Source organism: Sapajus apella, unplaced genomic scaffold (assembly GCF_009761245.1).
Source record: "Sapajus apella isolate SASKATOON/1434 unplaced genomic scaffold, GSC_monkey_1.0 scaffold9, whole genome shotgun sequence".
Classification (NCBI taxonomy): Eukaryota; Metazoa; Chordata; class Mammalia; order Primates; family Cebidae; genus Sapajus; species Sapajus apella.
Genome location: NW_022436949.1, coordinates 38,626,856 through 38,646,952, shown reverse-complemented (window position 1 = coordinate 38,646,952; position 20,097 = coordinate 38,626,856). Strand labels below are relative to the sequence as shown.

The window sequence follows — 20,097 nt, the reverse complement described above, 5'->3', positions numbered from 1 at the left end:
CAAGATTGTTGCATAGGTACACACATGGTAGTGTGGTTGATGGCAAAATTAACTGAAAAAGAGGCAAGAAGAAAGAGCAGGCTGGGGTCTGGATGGAGAGGGCACACATTTAGTTTTACACGTGCTGTGTTTTGTGGCTCTGAGACCAAAAGGGATGTGGACTCTAGGCAGTTGGATATTCTGGTTTGTCTCTCAAAGGTGAAATTGGGTTGGGTGGGGGTATCAATTTGAGCATTCATTAGTAGACAGTAATTGGGTGTGAATGGAATGTTCAGAGAGGAAGCAGAGAAAAGGATGTAGAACAACAATAAATGGAGTACGAACATGCTCTGGAGATTAGGAAAAATAGTGGATAGCTAGAAGGAAAGCCATGAGGATGCTATCAGGAAAAAAAAATTATTCCTAACAAAAAAGGAGTTGGTCATGTTGAACGTTGCTCAGAGGTGAGGTCAAATTGGAACTAAAAAGTGTCCACTGAATTTAAGAATAAATTGTTTTGAAAATTATGATCTAAAAGATTCCTCCTCTACCCTCCAAATAAAATAGTAAACAACACTGTGCCCCATGTTCTGAATTTTATTAAATCTTTGTTTTCTTTGCCAACACATACCTACCCCAGGGGGATAAATCTGAAATGATAATATATATTCTCTGACTCCTAGTGAAAACTAGAAAAACATATGACTTAAGTGAAAAAAATCAATGGATGCTTGAAAGAAAACTTTATTCACCAAAAATAATTTGGGTACACAGACTGTTGGAGCTGAAAGATGTTTTACAGTTTATCTAGGCAAACAGCTTCATTTTATCAATGAAGGAATTAAAGTTTGGTGAGGTTAGCTCAAACTTATTTTCCTTTTGTTTTTTAGGATCAACTTCTTCATTCCTTTTGAAGGCAGTCTGGATTTTAAAACTGCTTTCAATGTTTATGAAGTCCATATATAGAACATTGTATGGAAGCAATTAAAGTCAAATCATTCTAAGTATGCGCTAGGTATCTTCTACACAGAAATGAGAAAGAAATATCCTATGTGTTTTAAAATGTTTGCTATGCTAACAACAGGGTTGCTAAATAAGATTTTTGATGAATTTTTTTAGTCAATAGGATATTAAACTACAAGTACAAAAGGAGTTAACTAAATCACTCTTCATAGGGTGAGAATGCAAAATGAATTGCACCTTTACATATGTAAGAAATATACCCTTACAACATTGGTACTTTCTGTACAGGGTTTTATTTTTCCCTTTTATATTTTTATTTTTGATGGGTTGCAGGAAGCAGCAAGTTACAAACAACAGGGAAGGCAGTCCAAATAAGCCTATGAAAATCTAATTTAAGATCTTTCCCTATGTGATCTGTCTACAGTGCTTTAGAAAGAACTGTATTTGTCAGTGGGTTAGAGCCGTGTATTATTTTTAAATCAATCTTTCCTTTTTTCCAAGTTCCTAATACTTCTTATTCTGTTCTAGTCAGACACTTGAATGGTGGAAGTTCTCTATTATTCATCAAATACCTCAAGCTGTTCCTGTCAAGTTTCTCAATTCATTTCCAACAGATCTTTGATAAAAATACAGCCAAGAAACTTCTATGCCAGGTAGGAACCCCTCGGAATAAAGAATACGGGAGCCAGACATTTTGCAAAAAAGGGAAATGGACTGGAAACCTGTACTCTTTCAACACCTGCAGTTTGTTTACATTGTACCAGCTGTTAGACCCTACTTCCAACAATCTGATTATTCATCTTCATCTTTTTCAGCTTTCCTTGCTAATAAGGAATAACTCCTTCCCTGCAGAAGGACATATCCATAAGAAGAGCATTGTTGTCTGTCTTGTTTTTACTTAGGTTAAAAGGCTTTTAGTTTTAATAGCCTGCTAAAGAATTATTTAGAAAGCATATGACACAAGAAACTAAAAGGTTTTCAGTAAATTTCAAACTATGGGCTGGGTGCGGTGGGTCATGCCTGTAATCCCAGGACTTTGGGAGGATGAGGCAGGTGGATTACCTGAGTTCAGGAGTTCAAGACGAGCCTGGCCAACACAGTGAACCCCGTCTTTACTAAAGATACAAAAATTAGCTGGGTGCAGTGGTGGGTGCCTGTAATCCCAGCTACTTGGGAGGCTGAGGCAGGAGAATCACTTCAACCTGGAAGGCAGAGGCTTCAGTGAGCTGTGATCATACCACTACACTCTAGCCTGGGCAACAGTGAGACTCTGTCTCAAAAAAAAAATAAAATAAATGCAATTTAGGCAAGACTTACATTACCCAGCTGGAACGTTTTATAGAAATACTAGTTTCTAACCAAAATGTCCTGCCACATAAAGTTGTTATTGTTGTTGTTTTTAAGAGAAAGTGACATTTATTTGGACAGGAAATGGAGAAAAATATGTCTTATGCTAAAATATATACGTTTTTAAAATTATACTTTAAGTTCTGGGGTACATGTGCAGAACGTGCAGGTATGTTACATAGGTATACACGTGCCATGGTGGTTTGCTGCACCCATCAACTCGTTATCTACATTAGGTATTTATCATAATGCTATCTCTGCCCTAGGCCCCCACCCTCCCACAAGCCCTGATGTATGATGTCCCCTCCCTGTGTCCATGTGTTCTCATTGTTCAACACTCACTTCTGAGTGAGAACAGGCAGTATTTGGTTTTCTGTTCTTGTGTTAGTTTGCTGAGAATGATGGTTTCCAGTTTCATCCATGTGTCTGCAAAGGACAGGAACTTATCCTTTTTATGGCTGCCTAGTATTCCATGGTGTGTATGTGCCACATTTTCTTTATTCAGTCTATCATTGATGGGCATTTGTGTTGGTTCCATGTCTTGGCTATTGTGAATAGTGCCACAATAAACATTCGTGTGCATGTGTATTTATAGTAGAATGATATATAGTCTTTTGGGTATATACCCAGTAATGGGATTACTGGGTCAAATGGTTATTTCTAGTTTTAGATCCTTGAGAAATCACCACACAGTCTTCCAGAATTGTTGAACTAATTGACACTCCCACCAACAGTGTAAAAGCATTCCTATTTCTCCAGGTCCTCTCCAGCATCTATTGTTTCCTGACTTTTAATGATTACCATTCTAACTGGCTTCAGATGGTATCTCAATGTGGTTTTGATCTGCATTTCTCTAATGACTAGTGATGATGAACTTTTTAAAAATGTTTCTTGGCTGCATAAATGTCTCCTTTTGAGAAGTGTCTGTTCATATCCTTTGCCCACTTTTTGATGAGGTCAGTTGTTTTTCTTCTTGTAAATTTAAGTACTTTGTAGATTCTGGATATTAACCCTTTGTCAGATGAATAGATTGAAAAAATTTTATCCCATTCTGTAGGCTGCCTGTTCACTCTGAAGATAGTTTCTTTTGCTGTGCAGAAGCTCTTTCATTTAACTAGATTTGATTTGTCTATTTCGGCTTTTGTTGCCATTGCTTTTGGGGTTTTAGTCATGAAGTCCTTGCCCATGTCTATGTCCTGAATGGTATTGCCTAGGTTTTCTTCTACAGTCTTTTATGGTTTTAGGTCTTATGTTAAAATCTTTAATCCATCTAGAATTAATTTTTGTAAAAGGTGCAAGGAAGGGATCTAGTTTCAGTTTTCTGCATATAGCTAGCCAACATTCCCAAAACCATTTATTAAATAAGAAATCCTTTCCCCATTGCTTGTTTTTATCAGGTTTGTCAAAGTTCAGATGGTTGTAGATGTGTGACATTATTTCTGAGGCCTCTGTTCTGTTCAGTTGGTTTCTATCTCTGTTTTGGTACCAGTACCATGATGTTTTTGTTACTGTATAGTCTTGTAGCATAACATCAGGTAATGTGATGCCACAAGCTTTGTTCTTTTTGCTTAGGATTATCTTAGCTATGTGGGCCCTTTTTTGGTTCCACATGAAATTTATAGTAGTATTTCCAATTCTGTGAAGAAAGTCAATGGTAACTTGATGGTGATAGCATTGAATCCATAAATTACTTTGGGCAGTATGGCCATTTTTATGATATGGATTCTTCCTATCCATGAGCATGGAATGTTTTTCCATTTGTTTGTGTTCACTCTTATGTTCTTCAGCAGTGTTCTGTTCTCCTGGAAGCAGTCCTTCACATCCCTTGTAAGTTGTATTTCTAGCCTTTAAAAATTCTCTTTGTAGCATTCATAAATGGGAGTTCACTCATGATTTGGCTCTCTGTTTGTCTGTTATTGGTGTATAGGAATGCTTGTGATTTTTGCACACTGATTTTGCATCCTGAGACTTTGCTGAAGTTGATTATCAGCTTAAGGAGATTTTGGGCTGAGGTAATGGTGTTTTCTAAATATGCAATCATGTCATCTGCAAACAGAGACAATTTGACTTCCTCATTTCCCAATTGAACACACTTTATTTATTTCTCTCACCTGATTTCCCTGGCCAGAAGTTCAGGTACTATGTTGAATAGGAGTGGTGAGAGAGGGCATCCTTGTCCTGTGCCAGTTTTCAAAGGCAATGCTTCCAGTCTTTGCCCATTCAATATGATACTGTCTGTGGGTTTGCCATAAATAGCTGTTACTATTTTGAGATATGTTCCATCAAAATCTAGTTTATTGAAAGTTTTTAGCATGAAGAGTTGTTTAATTTTGTTGAAGGCATTTTCTGCATCTATTGAGATAATCATGTGGTTTTTGTCATTGGTTCTGTTTATGTATGTGACGGATTATGTTCATTGATTTGCATATGTTGAACCAGCCTTGCATCCCAGGGATGAAGCTGACTTGATTGCGGTGGATAAGTTTTTTGATGTGCTGCTGGATTTGGTTTGCCAGTATTTTACTGAGGATTTTGCATCAATGTTCATCAGGGATATTGGCCTGAAATTTTCTTTTTTTGTTGTGTCTCTGCCATGTTTTGGCATCAGGATGATGCTGGCCTCATAAAATGAGTGAGGGAGGAGTCCCTCTTTTTCTATTGTTTGGAATAGTTTCAGGAGGAATGGTACCAGCTCCTCTTTGTATACCTTTGGTAGAATTTGGCTGTGAATCTGTCTGGTCGTAGACTTCTTTTGGTTGGTAGGCTATGAGTTACTGCCTCAATTTCAGAAATTGTTATTGGTCTGTTCAGAGATTCGACTTCTTCCTGGTTCAGTCTTGGGAGGGTATATGTGTCCAGGAATGTATCTATTTCTTCTAGATTTTCTTGTTTATTTTCATAGAGTTGTTTATAGTATTCTTTGATGGTAATGTGTTTTTCTGTGGGATTGGTTGTGACATCCCCTTTATCATTTTTTATTGTGTCTATTTGATTCTTCTCTCTTTTTTTCATTAGTCTGACTAGTGGTCTATTTTGTTGATCCTTTCAAAAAAACAGCTCCTTTATTCATTGATTTTTTGAAGGATTTTCCATGTCTCTATCTCCTTCAGTTCTTATCTGATCTTAGTTATTTCTTGTCTTCTGCTAGCTTTTGAATTTGTTTGCTCTTGCTTCTCTAGTTCTTTTAATTGTTATGTTAGGGTGTCGATTTTAGATTTTTCCTGCTTTCTCTTGTGGGTATCTAGCGCTATACATTTCCCTCTACACATTGCTTTAAATGTGTCCCAGAGATTCTGGTATGCTGTGTCTTTCTTCTCATTGATTTCAAAGTACATCTTTATTCCTCTCTTAATTTTGTTATTTGCCCAGTAGCCATTCAAGAGCAGGTTGATCTGTTTCCATATAGTTGTGCAGTTTTGAGTGAGTTTCTTAATACTGATTTCTAATTTGATTGCACTATCATTTGAGAGACTGTTTGTTATTATTTTTGTTCTTTTGCATTTGCTGAGGAGTGTTTTACTTCCAATTTAGTGGTCAATTTTAGAATAAATGTGATATGGTGCTGAGAAGAATGTATATTCTGTTGATTTGGAGTGGAGAGTTCTGTAGATGTCCATTAGGTCTGCATGGTCCAGAGTTGAGTTCAAGTCCTGAATACCCTTGTTGATTTTCTGTCTCATTGTACTGTCTAATATTGACAGTGGGGTGTTATATTCTCCCACTATTATAATGTGGGAGTCCAAGTCTGTTTGTAGATTTCCTACACTTGTGGGAAACCAAATCTCTAAGACTTGCTTTATGAATCTGGGTGCTCCTGTACTGAGTGCATATATATTAAGTAGAGTTAGCTCTTCTTGTTGCATTGATCCCTTTATCATTATATAATGCCATTATTATTCTCTTTTGATCTTTGTTGGTTCAAAGTCTGTTTTGATCAGAGACTAGGATTGCAACCCCTGCTTTTTTTTTTTTTTTTTTTTTTTTTGCTTTCCATTTGCATGGTAAATATTCCTTCATCCCCTTATTTTGAGCTTATGTATGTCTTTGCATGTGAGATGGGTCCCCTGAATACATCACACTGATGGGTCTTGACTCTATCCCATTTGCCAGTCTGTATCTTTTAATTGGGGCATTTAGCCTGTTTACATTTAAAGTTAATACTGTTATGTGTGAATTTGGTCCTGTCATTATGATGCTAGCTGGTTATTTTGCCCATTAGTTGATGTAATGTCTTCATAGCATTGATTGTCTCTATAATTTGGTATATTTTTGCAGTGGCTGGTACTGGTTGTTCCTTTCCATATTTAGTGTTTCCTTCAGGAGCGCCTGTAGGGCAGGTCTGGTGGTGACAAAATCTCTCAGCATTTCCTTGTCTGTGAAGGATTTTATTTCTTCTTCACTGATGAAGCTTAGTTTGGCTGAATATGAAATTCTAGATTGAAAATTCTTTTCTCAAAGAATGTTGAATATTGGCCCCTACTCTCTTCTGCTTTGTAGGGTTTTTGCAGCGAGATCCACTATTAGTCTGATGGGCCTCCCTTTGTGGGTAACCTGACCTTTCTCTCTGGCTGCCCTTAACTTTTTTTCCTTCATTTCGACCTTGGTATATCTGATGATTGATTATGTGTCTTGGAGTTGCTCTTCTCGAGGAGTATCTTTGTGGTGTTCCCTGTATTTCCTGAATTTGAATGTTGACCTGCCTTGCTAGGTTGGGGAAGTTCTCCTGGATGATATCCTGAAGAGTGTTTGGTTTCATTCTCCATGTCACTTTCAGGTACACCAATCAAACATAGATTTGGTCTTTTCACATAGTTGCATATCTCTTGAAGGCTTTGTTTATTTTCACTCTTTTATTTCTAATCGTGTCTTCTTGCTTTATTTCATTGAATTGATCTTCAATCTCTGATATCTTTTCTTCTGCTTAATCAATTTGGCTATTGCTACTCGTGTGTGCTTCCCAAAGTTCTCATGCTGTTTTTCAGCTACATCAGGTCATTTATGTTCTTCTCTAAATTCTCTAATCTCTAAATAGAATAACTGGTTATGCTAGTTAGCAATTCATCTAATCTTTTTTCAGGGTTGTTAGCTTCTTTCCATTGGGTTAGAACATGCTTCTTTAGCTCAGAGGAGTTTGTTATTATTACACACCTTTTTAAACCTGCTTCCATCAATTCATCAAACTCATTCTCTGTCCAGTTTTGTTCCCTTGCTGCCGAGCAGTTGAGATCCTTTGGAAGAGAAGAAGTACTCTTTTTTTTTTTTTTTTTTTTTTACTTTTCAGCTTTTTGTGCTGGCTTCTGTCCATCCTTGTGGAGTTATCATCTACCTTTGTTCTTTGAAGTCAATGACCTTCAGATGGGGTCTCTGTACCAACGTCCTTTTGGTTGATGTTAATAGTATTCCTTTCTGTTTGTTAGTTTTTCTTCTTCTAACAGTCAGGCCCCTCTTCTGCAGGTCTGCTGGAGTTTGCTGGAGGTCCACTCCAGACCCTGTTTGCCTGGGTATCTCTGGCAGAGGCTGCAGAACAGCAAAGACTGCTGCTGTTCCTTCCTCTGGAAGCTTTGTCCCAGAGGATCAACTGCCAGATGCCAGCCAGAGGTCTCCTGTATGAGGTGTCTCCAAGTCAGGATACACAGGGGTGAGGGACCCACTTGAAGAGGTGGTAGTCTGTCCCTGATCAGAGTTCAAACACTGTGGTAGGAGGTCCACTGCTCTCTTCAGATCTGTCAGGCAGGGACATTTAAGTCTGCTGAAGCTGCACCCACAGCCACCCCTTCCCCAAGGTGCTCTGTCCCAGGGAGATGGAGGTTTTATCTGTAAGTCCCTGACTGGGGCTTCTGCCTTTTTTTTTAAGAGTTGCTTTGCCCAGAGAGGAGAGACATTCCGGCCACAGTAGCCTTGTTGAGCTGCGGTGGGCTTTGCCCAGTTTAAACTTCCAGGGGCGTTGTTTACACTGAGGGTAAAACTGCCTACTAAAGGCTTAGCAATGGCGGCCGCCCCTCCCCCCGCCAAGCTCCAGTGTCCCAGGTCAAGCTCAGGCTGCTGTGATAGTAGCAATTTCAAGCCAGTGGATCTCAGCTTGCTGGGCTCCATGGAGGTGGGACCCACCAAGCCAGACCACTTGGCTCCCAGGCTTCAGCCCCCTTTCCAGGAGAGTGAACGATTCTCTCTCACTGGCATTCCAGGTGCCACTGGGGTGTGGATAAAAAAGCTCCTGTGGCTAGCTTAGTGTCTGCCCAAATGGACGCCCAGTTTTGTGCTTGAAACTGGCACCAGAGAGAATCTCCTGGTGTGTGGGTTGCAAAGACCATGGGAAAAGTGCCCTATCTGGACCAGAGCGCATCACATGGTCTCTAACGGCTTTCCTTGGCTGGGAGGGAAAGCTCTCCCTTGTGCTTTCCTGGTGAGGCGATGCCACACCCTGCTTTGGCTCCCCTTCCATGGACAGCACCCACTGTCCAACCAGTCCCAGTGAGATGAACTGGGTACCTCAGTTGGAAAGGGAGAAATCACCCACCTCTGCCTCAGTCTTGCTGGAGCTGCCAACCAGAGCAGTTCCTATTAGGCCATCTTGCCAGCAATCCCTCTTTTTTCTTCAGGATATTTAAGAGACAAATTAAAAAGCCCAAAATACTCTTTTTCATTAAAACCTTGCTCTTCTGAGTGACATATGATTAATGTGGTTTGGAAGACTTAAGTGGACAGAAAATACACTAAAACTGTTTGCTTTTTTGGAGTCAGTTTTAGCCCTGTTTCTCAGACCTTTAGTGAAACGGTATACTTTTTTATGACTTTACAAGATCCCAAGAAGAAATAAATATGTTGCCTTAGAAAATACAATTTCCAAAGAAGCATCTATGAATATTAGAAGAGTTTCTGAAATTGGATACCTAAGATAATTCTGATTAATTTTTCAAAGATTAAGTATAGTCAAGAAATTCTGTATAGTAATCCAAATAGTTTGATTGATACTGATATTTTAATTAATTGAGTAGGCATCTTATAGAAACAGCCTTAAAACTCAGAAGGCTATGTTAAAAAAGCTATACTTTATTAAGTCTTAATGTCATAATAACATGTAGTATTGATGAAGGACTTAAAAAATCAAAACAAATATGTAGCCAAACCAAATTATTTGAAAGGATATTGAGGTTTTAGCATCTAGGCAATTGAAATTATAGATTTATATTACTTTTTTCCTGCTGCAGAACCACATATTCATATTTCCTCCTTCATTGTAATAGCATTTGAAAGTTTGTGTATGTGTGGGAAATGGTAGGGGTAGGAGAATGGGTCTGAATAATTAAATATGAGAACTTAGAACCAGTAATTTTTTATTTTTATTTTCTATATTGGATCTCTTTGGGGATAGCTTTGTTCTTCCAACCTTAAGCTTCTAACCTTAAGATCAGAATCGTTTAAGCGGGTACTACATGAACCCACCCCTTTATGGTTATAGGTATCTATACCAGGAGTGAGCAACTGATTGAGAGAACATCACTATAGAGGGTAGGTTGATTGAATCCAGGTCTCTTGCCCAGGAATATGAAATTGGAACATATAGAGAAAGTGTCAATTATCTGTAGAAACTGGACATGGAGTTTACGTATGTCACAGATTCAAGGCACCATGTTGGCAGAGTCAGGACAGACTATGTGTAATTAGAGAAGAGGAAACCAGGATTAGAATAAAGGCCTTCCATTTCTTGGTTCTGTCCCTCAGAAGAACCGGAAGCACTTTGTGCCCTGAGTTCTGCAAGATACCCTGGAACTCCCAATATATATTGTTTTCTTTTCAAGTACTTTCAGAGAGTTTCTAGTGTTTGAAACCAAGCCATCACTGACCAAGTTATAGAACAATACAGTGAAGTGAAGTGCAAGCTGAAAATGAAGAAGCCAGTGCTATTCAGGAACGGTTGCAAAAGATTCTCAGATCATGACAGGTCACGCAGGCCATGCTCAAGGTAGCTAAATCTTTCTAAAATGAGTAACTAACTTTCCCACCAGGCAACTAACAAATCTCAAAATCCATTAGTGCTGGTTTTCCTGTTTTCTTGTGTTCCTACTGCTCAAACAGCCAATAATATCCATCATTGTAATATATAGACAATGAAACTGAAACCCAATGAGGGAAATAACATAGCTCAAGACTATGGATCTAGTTACCAACAGACCTAGAATTTGTTTGTTAGATGGTCAAGTTCCATGACCTATCAAATAGCCCTTAAAATTGTCACTTTACTTTTATGGCTATGTCATAATGAAGTGAAATAGAATGAAAATTCTGTATAACAGACACATTGAGAAAATGGAGTCCTCTTCAATGTGAGCCATTTAGATGCAATTCAGAATCTAGTCTTTGGCCTTCTCTATCAACTTTCATTAATGTTGAACTCATCTGGTCCTGTGGCTTTAACTACCCTTCATGGGCTCATGACTCTGAAACTATATTTACAGCTTTGATCTTTCCCCAGAACCCCAGGGTTTTATTTCCCACTCTTTATTTAACATCTCCAAATGGATGTTTAACAATTATCTCAAACTTGACAGGTACAGAGCCAAAAATTCTTGATTTCCATCTCCAAAACTGTTTTTTCTCTGTATTATCATTTCAGAAAATGGCACCTCAACTCAATAGTGTCTCAATTCCAAGCCTTGAAGTGATCCTTTACCTTTTCTCATATTTCACATTCAATCCGCCAGTGTATTGTATTGGCTCTGCCTTCTGCTATCCGCCAGTCAACACTACTCCTCTGACATCCCCACCCCTTGTACAGCCACCGGAGTCCTGGCCACCACCTTTGGCTTCTACTGTCCTTGTATAGTCTGTTCTGAACACTCCTGCCAGACCATTTTTCAATACATACAACTATAACTCCTGTAACTTTCCTGCTTATAGTATTCCAGTGGTGTCAGATCATATGTAGAAAAAAAAATCAAAGTTGTGAAGCCTGTGTAATCAGGCTATAACTATTTCTCTGCCCTGATCTTCTCCTAACAAACAACTTTCTCCTCTGATTACTTGCTTCATGCACACTGACCCCTTGCTCTTCTTCTAACACAAAAAAAACTTTTTCTTGCCTCAGGATTTTGTATTTGGGGATTCTTCTGCCTGGAAGGCTCTCCTCTATGTCTTCTTCTGTGAGCTCTACTCCAATGAATTGGGAACTGCATTGGTTATCTCTACTGAAACAGCCTCTCTTCATGGAGTCTTTCTTTGATCTCTCTCCCTAAAATATAGCCATCTCATTCCCATCACCTTACCTCCTTGAGCTGTTGCTTTCATAACAACACTTAATGCTACCTAGCATTGTATTATATATTGTTCTTTCTTTATTGTCAATCTAGCCTATCAGAGTTAAGCTCCATAGAGGAAAACATTATTTTGTTCACTGATGCATCCCTATAACCTAGAAGCACATCTAGTATATCATGGGTGTTAAATAAATATGTTGAATGTATTTAAGCTTTCTAACATATAAAATTTTTTCTTATTTTTAATAACTTTTTTCCAAAATGTGACTTGTGATTTGGGAAGATGGGAAATAGGTTTAAAGACATGTATATTTGGCATATTTAAAATGTATTTATTTAAAGTGCACAATTAGAGAAATTCATCGATCAAATCACATTTAAATGTACAGGTTTAAGTGTAAAATTTGATAACGTATAGTTTTTATATGTATGCCACATGATATATCACCACCATCAAGAGTAGTTTCAACATCTTGGTCTGTCCTTCAAAGACAAAATTTCTTAATTTTGATGAAGTTTTTTTTTTTTTTTGGTCATATCTGAGAAGTCTTTGCCTTACCCAAGGTCACAAAGATTTTGTCCTGTTTTCCTCTGGGAGTTTTGTAGTTTTTGGTTTTATATTTAGGCATATGGTAGATTTTGAGTTAATTTTTGCCCATAATTCAACATATGGATTACAGTTTATATCTATATCTAATTGTTTCAGTACCATTTGTCAAAAATACATTTTTATTCACTAAATTCCCTTTGTTCCTTCATTAGAAATCAACTGACCGTATAAATACAGGTTCTGTGCACTTAACTCTGTTCCTTTAATCTATATGTCTATCTTGATAACAGTACCACACAATCATCTTAATGGCTGTCTCTTTCACAAAGTCAGGTAGTGCAACTTCTCCAAGTGAATTATTTTTGCATTTTGTTTTGGCTATTCTAGATCCTTTGCATTTCTTTATTAATTTTAGAATCTGCTTGTTAATTTCTACTAAAGTCTGAAGGGATAATGATTTGAATTCCATTGAATGTACAGATTAATTTAGGACAGATTAACTTTTTAACAATATTGAATCGTTTAGAGCATGAGCATGGTATATCTCTCCACTTATTTAGGTCTTTGTTTACTCTCAGCAATGCTTTGCAATTTTCAATGTGGATAAATTGTACATTTTTGATAAATTTTAATATTTTGATAAGGAATACTATTGCCTATATAAAACACTGACAAAAAAGTTTTGATTAAAAGTATTGCATCATCTTTGCATCTTTAATATCCCCAAAGAAAGACATACCTGTCAGTTTGTTAACTGAATTTATTATTTGCTTTCATGTTGAAGGATTCCTAAAAATAAATCTAACACACATATTGGCATAAAATTAGTTTGGAACTATGGTGGGGAAGGGCAGGAGTAGAAGCAGTGGGAATGCTAAATAAGAGATGATCACCTGGACAAATTTTGTAGGGCAATGAGGTTTAGAACTTTCAAGCAAGAACAATGTTTTTTATTTAAAATGTATTATTTATTATGAATTGTGTCTAACCATAATCAATCAGAACTAAACAAAGTTTACAAAATTATTTTGATTTATCCTCAGTGGCCTGACTTAAAATTACCAGCAGTTTTCATAGGAAATTCAACATATGCAAGCCTATAAACGTAATCCACCACATAAACAGAACCAAAGACAAAAACAACATGATTTTCTCAATAGATGCAGGGAAGGCCTTCTACAAATTTCAACAGTGCTTCATGCTAAAAACTCTCAATAAACTTGGTGTTGATGGAATGTATCTGAAAATAATGAGAGCTATTTATGATAAACCCACAGCCAATATCATACAGAATGGGCAAAAACTGGAAGACTGGAAGCATTCTCTTTGAAAAATGGCATAAGACAAGGATGCCCTCTCTCACCACTCCTACTCAACATAGTATTAGAAGTTCTGACCAGGGCAATCAGGCAAGAAAAAGAAAGAAAGGTTATTCAGTTAAGAAAAGAGGAAGTCAAATTGTCTGTATTTGCAGATGACATGATTGTATATTTAGAAGACCCCATCGTCTCAGCCCAAAATCTCCTTAAGATGGTAAGCAATTTCAGCAAAGTCTCAGGATGCAAAATCAATGTGCAAAAATCACAAGAATTCCTATACACCAATAACAGACAAACAGAGAGCCAAACCATGAATGAACTCCCATTCACAATTGTTACAAAGAGAATGAAATACCTAGGAATACAACTAACAAGGGATGTGAAGGACCTTTTCAAGGAGAACTACAAACCACTGCTCAAGGAAACAAGAGAGGACACAAACAGGTGGAAAAACATTCCATGCTCATGGTTAGGAAGAAACAATGTCATGAAAATGGCCTTACTGCCCAAAGTAATTTATAGAATCAATACAAACCCATCAAGCTACACTGACCTTCTTCATAGAATTGGAAAAAAACCACTTTAAACTTCATATGAAACCAAAAGAGAGCCCACATAGCCAAGACAATTCTAAGCAAAAAAAAAAAAAAACAAAACAAAAAAACAAAAAAAACAAATCTGGAGGCATCACACTACCTGACTTCAAGCCATACTACAAGGTTACAGTAATCAAAACAGCATGGTACTGGTACCAAAACAGAGATATAGACCAATGGAACAGTATAAAGGCCTCAGAAATAATGCCACACATCTACAACCATCTGATCATTGACAAACCTGACAAAAACAAGCACTGGGGAAAGGATTCCCTATTTAATAAATGCTGTTGGTAAAACTGACCAGCCATATGCAGAAAGCTGAAAATGGATCCCTTCCATACACCTTATACAAAAATTAACTCTAGATGGATTAAACATTTAAACATAAGACCTAACACCATAAAAACCCAAAGAAAACCTAGGCAATACCATTCAGGACATAGGCATGGGCAAGGACTTCATGACTAAAACACGAAAAGCAATGGCAACAAAAGCCAAAATAGACAAATGGGATCTAATTAAACAAGAGCTTCTGCACAGCAAAAGAAACAATCATTAGAGTGAACTGGCAACCAATATAATGGAAAAAATTTTTGCAATCTACCCATCTGACAAAGGGCTCATATCCTGAATCTACAAATAACTAAAACAAATTTACAAGAAAAAACCCCATCAAAAAGTGGGCTAAGGATATGAACAGATGCTTTGCAAAAGAAGACATTTATGCAGCTAACAAATATATGAGAAGGAGCTCATCATCACTGGTCATTAGAGAAATGCAAATCAGAGTCACATTGAGATACCATCTCACACCAGTTAAAATGGTGATCATTAAAAAATCAGAAAATAACAGATGCTGGAGGGGATATGGAGAAATAGGAATGCTTTTACACTGTTGGTGGGAGTATAAATTACTTCAAGCATTGTGGAAGATAGTGTGGCAATTCCTCAAGGATCTGGAACTAGAAATTCCATTTGACCCAGTAATCCCATTACTGAGTATTTACCCAAAGGATTATGTAAATCATTCTATTATATAGACACAGGCACACATATGTTTATCGCAGCACTGTTTGCCATAGTAAAGACTTGGAACCAACCCAAATGCCCATCAATGATAGACTGGATAAAGAAAATGTGACACATATGCACCATGGAATACTAGGCAGCCATATAAAAGGATGAGTTCATGCCCTTTGCAGGGACATGGATGAAGCTGGAAACCATCATTCTCAGCAAACTGATACAAGAACAGAAAACTAAACACCGCATATTCTCATTCATAAGTGGATGTTGAACAATGAAAATATATGGACACAGGGAAGGAAACATCACACATTGGGCCCGTCAGGGGGTTGTGGGGGTAGGGGAGGGATAGCCCAAGGTAGGGGCATTGGGGAGAGATAGCTTTAGGAGAAATACCTAATGTAGATGACTGGGGGATGGATGCAGCAAACCACAATGGCACGTTTATACCTATGTAACAAACCAGCACATTCTGCACATGTACCCCAGAACTTAAAGTATAATTTTTTAAAAAGAAGATAACTTAGCACTGATTAGGAAAATCTAAAATAAATTATTTGCAGATGTTCTGAGACTATGAATCTTGGAAAAAATTGAAACTATTCAAAATTGAGGATATAAAACAAATCTTGCAAAAAAAATAAAAATCTTAATTTTCTTCTCTTGGCATTCATTATAAATGTATAGAAACATAATGGATTTTTGTATGTTGATCTTGTACGCTAACACTGCTGAATTCATTTTTTAGCTCTAGTAGATTTCTTGTGGATCCTTAGGACTTTGTATGCATAGGATTATGTCATCTGAAAATAGAGTTTTACTTTTGCCTCTTGTCTTTGGATAAATTTTATTTCTTTTTCTTGTCTAGTTGCCCTAGATAGAACTTCCAGCATAAGACAGTGAGCATCATCATCTTTCTCTTGATCTTTCAAAGTAAGCTTTCAACCTCACACCATTGAGTATGATGTTAGCTGTGGGCTATTCATAAATGCCCTCTTTCATATTCAAGAAATTCCTTTCTATTTCTACTTTTTAGTTTTAGTTTTTACTTATCATAAAAGGATGTTTAGTTTGGAAAATGCGTTTTCTGTGTTATTTGAGATGATCATGTGAATTTTTTCTTTGTTCTATTCTGTGCCTTCCTACATTGAATGAATTGTATGAAAGCAATTCTATTGAAAATAGCGTCACAAAGAACAAAATATTTTTTTAAAAAGTTTAACCAAGGAGGTGAAACACTACAAATACTAAAAACTACAAATACTTGCTAAAATTAAAGAAGATATATACAAGTTAAAAGAAAACCTGTGATCCTTACTGCTAAGATGTTACAACTACTCAAAGTGATCTATAGGTTCAATGCCCTCCCTGTCAAAATTCTAAAACCCTTTTTTGATTTTTGAAGAAATAGAAAATCTTATCCTCACATTCAGATGGGGCCACAAATGGCCAAAATGATTTTGAAAAAGGGGAACAAAATTGGAGAACTCACACTTCCTCACTGCAAAGCATATTACAAAGCTAAAATAATTAAAACAGTGTGATATTGGCATATGCTAGGTATACAGACTAATGTAATACAATTGAGTCCAGACATAAACCCTCACACTTATGGTTAATTGACTATTGACAAGAATGCTTAGTCCCTTTAATGAAAAAAAGAACTATATTCTACAGACGACAGTGCTGGAGACACTAAATTTCCATACTCAAAAGTATGATGTTGGCCTTCTACCTCACACCATAAACAAAAAACATCTCAAAATGGATCAATGACTTAAATATAAGAGCTAAAACTATAAATATCTTAGAAAAAAATATAGGGGCATATCTTCTTGAATCTGAGTTTGGTAATAAATTCTTAAATATGATATTAAAGGCACAGAAAAATAATTAAAATTTATTAAAATTAAAAAGGTCTGTGCATCAAAGACATTATTAAGAAACTAAAAAGACAACCCATGGAATGGAAGAAAATATTGTAAATCTAATATCTGATGTTTTAATATGCAGAATGTATAAAGAATAGCTACAACTCAACATCAACCGAACAGCCCAATTAAAATGTTGTCAAAGGACTTGAATATTATTTTTCCAAAGAAATATAAATGGCTAATAAGCACCTTACAAAGATCCTCAACATTATTATTCATTAGGGACACCAAATAAAAAACCACAATGAAATACTATTAAAATGGTGGAATATGTGTATATTGCTCCTGGGACTGTAAAATAGTGCAACAGCTCTAGAAAGCGAACGATGGAATTACTATATGACCCAACAATTTCAACAATCACACTTGTAGGTATAAACCCCAAAGAAATGAGACAAAATACTTGTATACCAGTGTTCATTGCATCACTATTTACAACAGCCCAAAATTTGGAAACAATCCAAATCTCCATCAACAGATGAGTGGATAAACAAAATGTGTATATTCATGTGATGGAATATTATTCAGCTGTAAGAAGGAATGAAATTCTAATACATGGATGAACCTTAAAAACATGCTGGCCAGGCGTGGTGGCTCACGGTTGTAATCCCAGCACTTTGGGAGGTGGGTGGTTCACCTGAGGCTTGGTCAAGACCAGCCTGGCCAACATAGTGAAATCCATCTCTACTAAAAATACAAAAAATTAGCTGGGTATGGTGGCAGATGCCTGTAATCTCAGCTACTCTGGAGGCTGAGGCAGGAGAATCACTTGAACCCAGAAGGAGAGGTTGCAGTGAGCCAAGATCGCACCACTGCACTCCAGCCTGGGCAACAAGGCAAGACTCCATCTCAAAAATAACTAACAAAAAAAATTATGCTAGGAGACATAAAGAAGACACAAAAAGGTTGTGTATGATTCCACTTATATGAAGTATCTAAAATAGGCAAATGCATAGAAATCAAAAGTAGCTTCAAGGTTTCTGGGGGTAGAAGGAGGGGTGAACGGGGAGTTATTGTTTATTACAAAGTTCTTATTTGGGGTAATAGAAAATGGTTTGAAACTAGAGAGTGGTGATGGTGATACAACAGTGTATATATAATTAATGCCATTAAATTGTACACTTAAAATGGAAAATGGTGAAAGCGGTTAATTTTACATATATTTTACCACAGGGAAAAAGTATTTTCCTGGTAGTTTTCTTTTTAATAAATTAAGAAACTAAAATCAACGTTTACACTGCGAAATAGTTTTTATGTTAAGCTGGTTCATTTACACAGATCATTCTTGACAACCCTGTGCTTTACCTAGAGAGGTCTATGGGACTAATCCTTTTCTAATAACTGAAGACGGAATTCACGGTTCGTGTCAGCTGCTTACGAAAGTGACGAGCAGAATGACGATTTCCGCCTTCTCTCCCCTCAAGATGGCCGCTGACGGCGAGTCGCTGCTGCCGCGGCTCCCAGAGCTCTTCGAAACCAGCGAACAGCTGCTGGATGAAGTAGAAGCAGCGACTGACCCCACCGGCTCCCGGATAGTCCAGGAGAAGGTGTGCCAGGGCCTGGACCTCCTGGAGAAGGCTGCGGAAATGTTAAAGCAGCTCGACCTGTTCAGCCAAAACGAAGATTTGGAAGAGATTGCTTCCGCCGACCTCAAGTATCTGTTGGTGCCAGCGTTTCAAGGAGCCCTCACCAGGAAACAAGTCAGCCCCAGCCAGCGTCTAGATCATTTGCAGCGGGCCCGAGAACACTTTATAAACTACTTAACCGAGTGCCGTTGCCATCATGTGGCAGAGTTCGAGCTGCCCCAAACCAAGGATGACTCAGCTGAAAATCACACTGCTGATTCCTCCACGGCTTACCGTAGCCTCGCTGCTATGGCTTCTCAAAGACAGGCTAAGATAGAGAGATACAAGCACAAGAAGGAGTTGGAGCATAGGTTGTCTACAATGAGATCTGCTGTGGAAAGGGGTCAAGCAGATGACGAGCGTGTTCGTGAATATTATCTTCTTCACCTTCAGCGGTGGATTGATATCAGCTTAGAAGAGATTGAGAGCATTGACCAGGAGATAAAGATCCTGAGAGAAAGAGACTCTTCAAGAGAGGCATCAACTTCTAACGCATCTCGCCTGGAGAGGCCTCCAATGAAACCCTTCGTTCTCACTCGGAACACGGCCCAAGCCAGAGTATTTGGAGCTGGTTATCCAAGTCTGGCAACTATGACGGTGAGTGACTGGTATGAGCAACATCAGAAATATGGAGCATTACCAGATCAGGGAATAGCCAAAGAAACACCAGAAGAAGAATTCAGAAAAGCAGCCCAGCAACAGGAAAATCAAGAAAAAAAGGAGGAAGACGATGATGAGCAAACACTGTACAGAGCTCGGGAGTGGGATGACTGGAAGGACACCCATCCTAGGGGCTATGGCAACCGACAGAACATGGGCTGATCTTCCCACAACACCACAGGACTGCAGGGTGCACACCTCCCCCACCAAGAAAAATCATGCAGTCCTCCCCTCCCTGGGCTCACGCTTTAGCTATGTACAACAAAGGCAAAGATGCTAAATCTTGCTTTGCATTCAATAAAGTGTCAAGTGATTAAGTGTGTATTTGTATCCTCGGTGATATGAACCAGCAGTCTTGTTTTGGCATCATCATCCTCATGATGTTGTATTCTAATTTCTTAAGTAGAAAGAAAAGAGTGCTGAGAAATGGCGCTGTATAATCAATGGCTGTCTGAATTCTCTGAAAAAATAAAAGTCCTATTACATGAGTCTGTGCAGAAAAAAAAAAGAAAAAAAAAGAAGTGATTAGAAAACACACAACTTTGTGATTACCTAGTAGTATTATCTTTGATTTTACAAGTATAAGGATTTTTCATTAACCTCTATACTTATAAATCCAAGGATAATTTAATTAATGAGAGTTTATTTGAGGGCCTTATTAAGGTAGAAGGGGGCTTTCATTATGTGGTACCAGTATAAATGAAATTTCTTTTATAGTCAAAAAGAATTCCTTTATTAAATAAGTGTTGCAGAATATTTTTCTGTATGCAAATATAATATATAGGGGAAATTAATTCTATCAGTGTTAGACTGCATTACAGAGTGACACACACAGTCACTT

General features: G+C 37.6%; 2 protein-coding genes across 4 annotated transcripts in view; one reads left to right on the top strand and one right to left on the bottom strand.

The window, feature by feature from the left end:
* The window catches only part of GPC5 (glypican 5), a 1,400,523-nt gene that overhangs the window by 47,344 nt on the left and 1,333,082 nt on the right, over positions 1 to 20,097 (bottom strand). The gene's annotated exons all lie outside the window — the stretch shown is intronic.
* LOC116551172 (immunoglobulin-binding protein 1-like) lies at positions 18,396 to 19,741 on the top strand. 2 transcript variants are annotated; one of them, XM_032277283.1, is made up of 2 exons: positions 18,396 to 18,895; positions 19,154 to 19,741. In XM_032277283.1, exons 1-2 carry the CDS (start codon positions 18,396 to 18,398, stop codon positions 19,416 to 19,418), a joined length of 765 nt encoding a protein of 254 aa, XP_032133174.1. In that variant the 3' UTR covers positions 19,419 to 19,741. The 2 variants fall into 2 exon arrangements, with proteins under 2 accessions (XP_032133174.1, XP_032133173.1); XM_032277282.1 differs by having other exon boundaries at positions 18,396 to 19,741.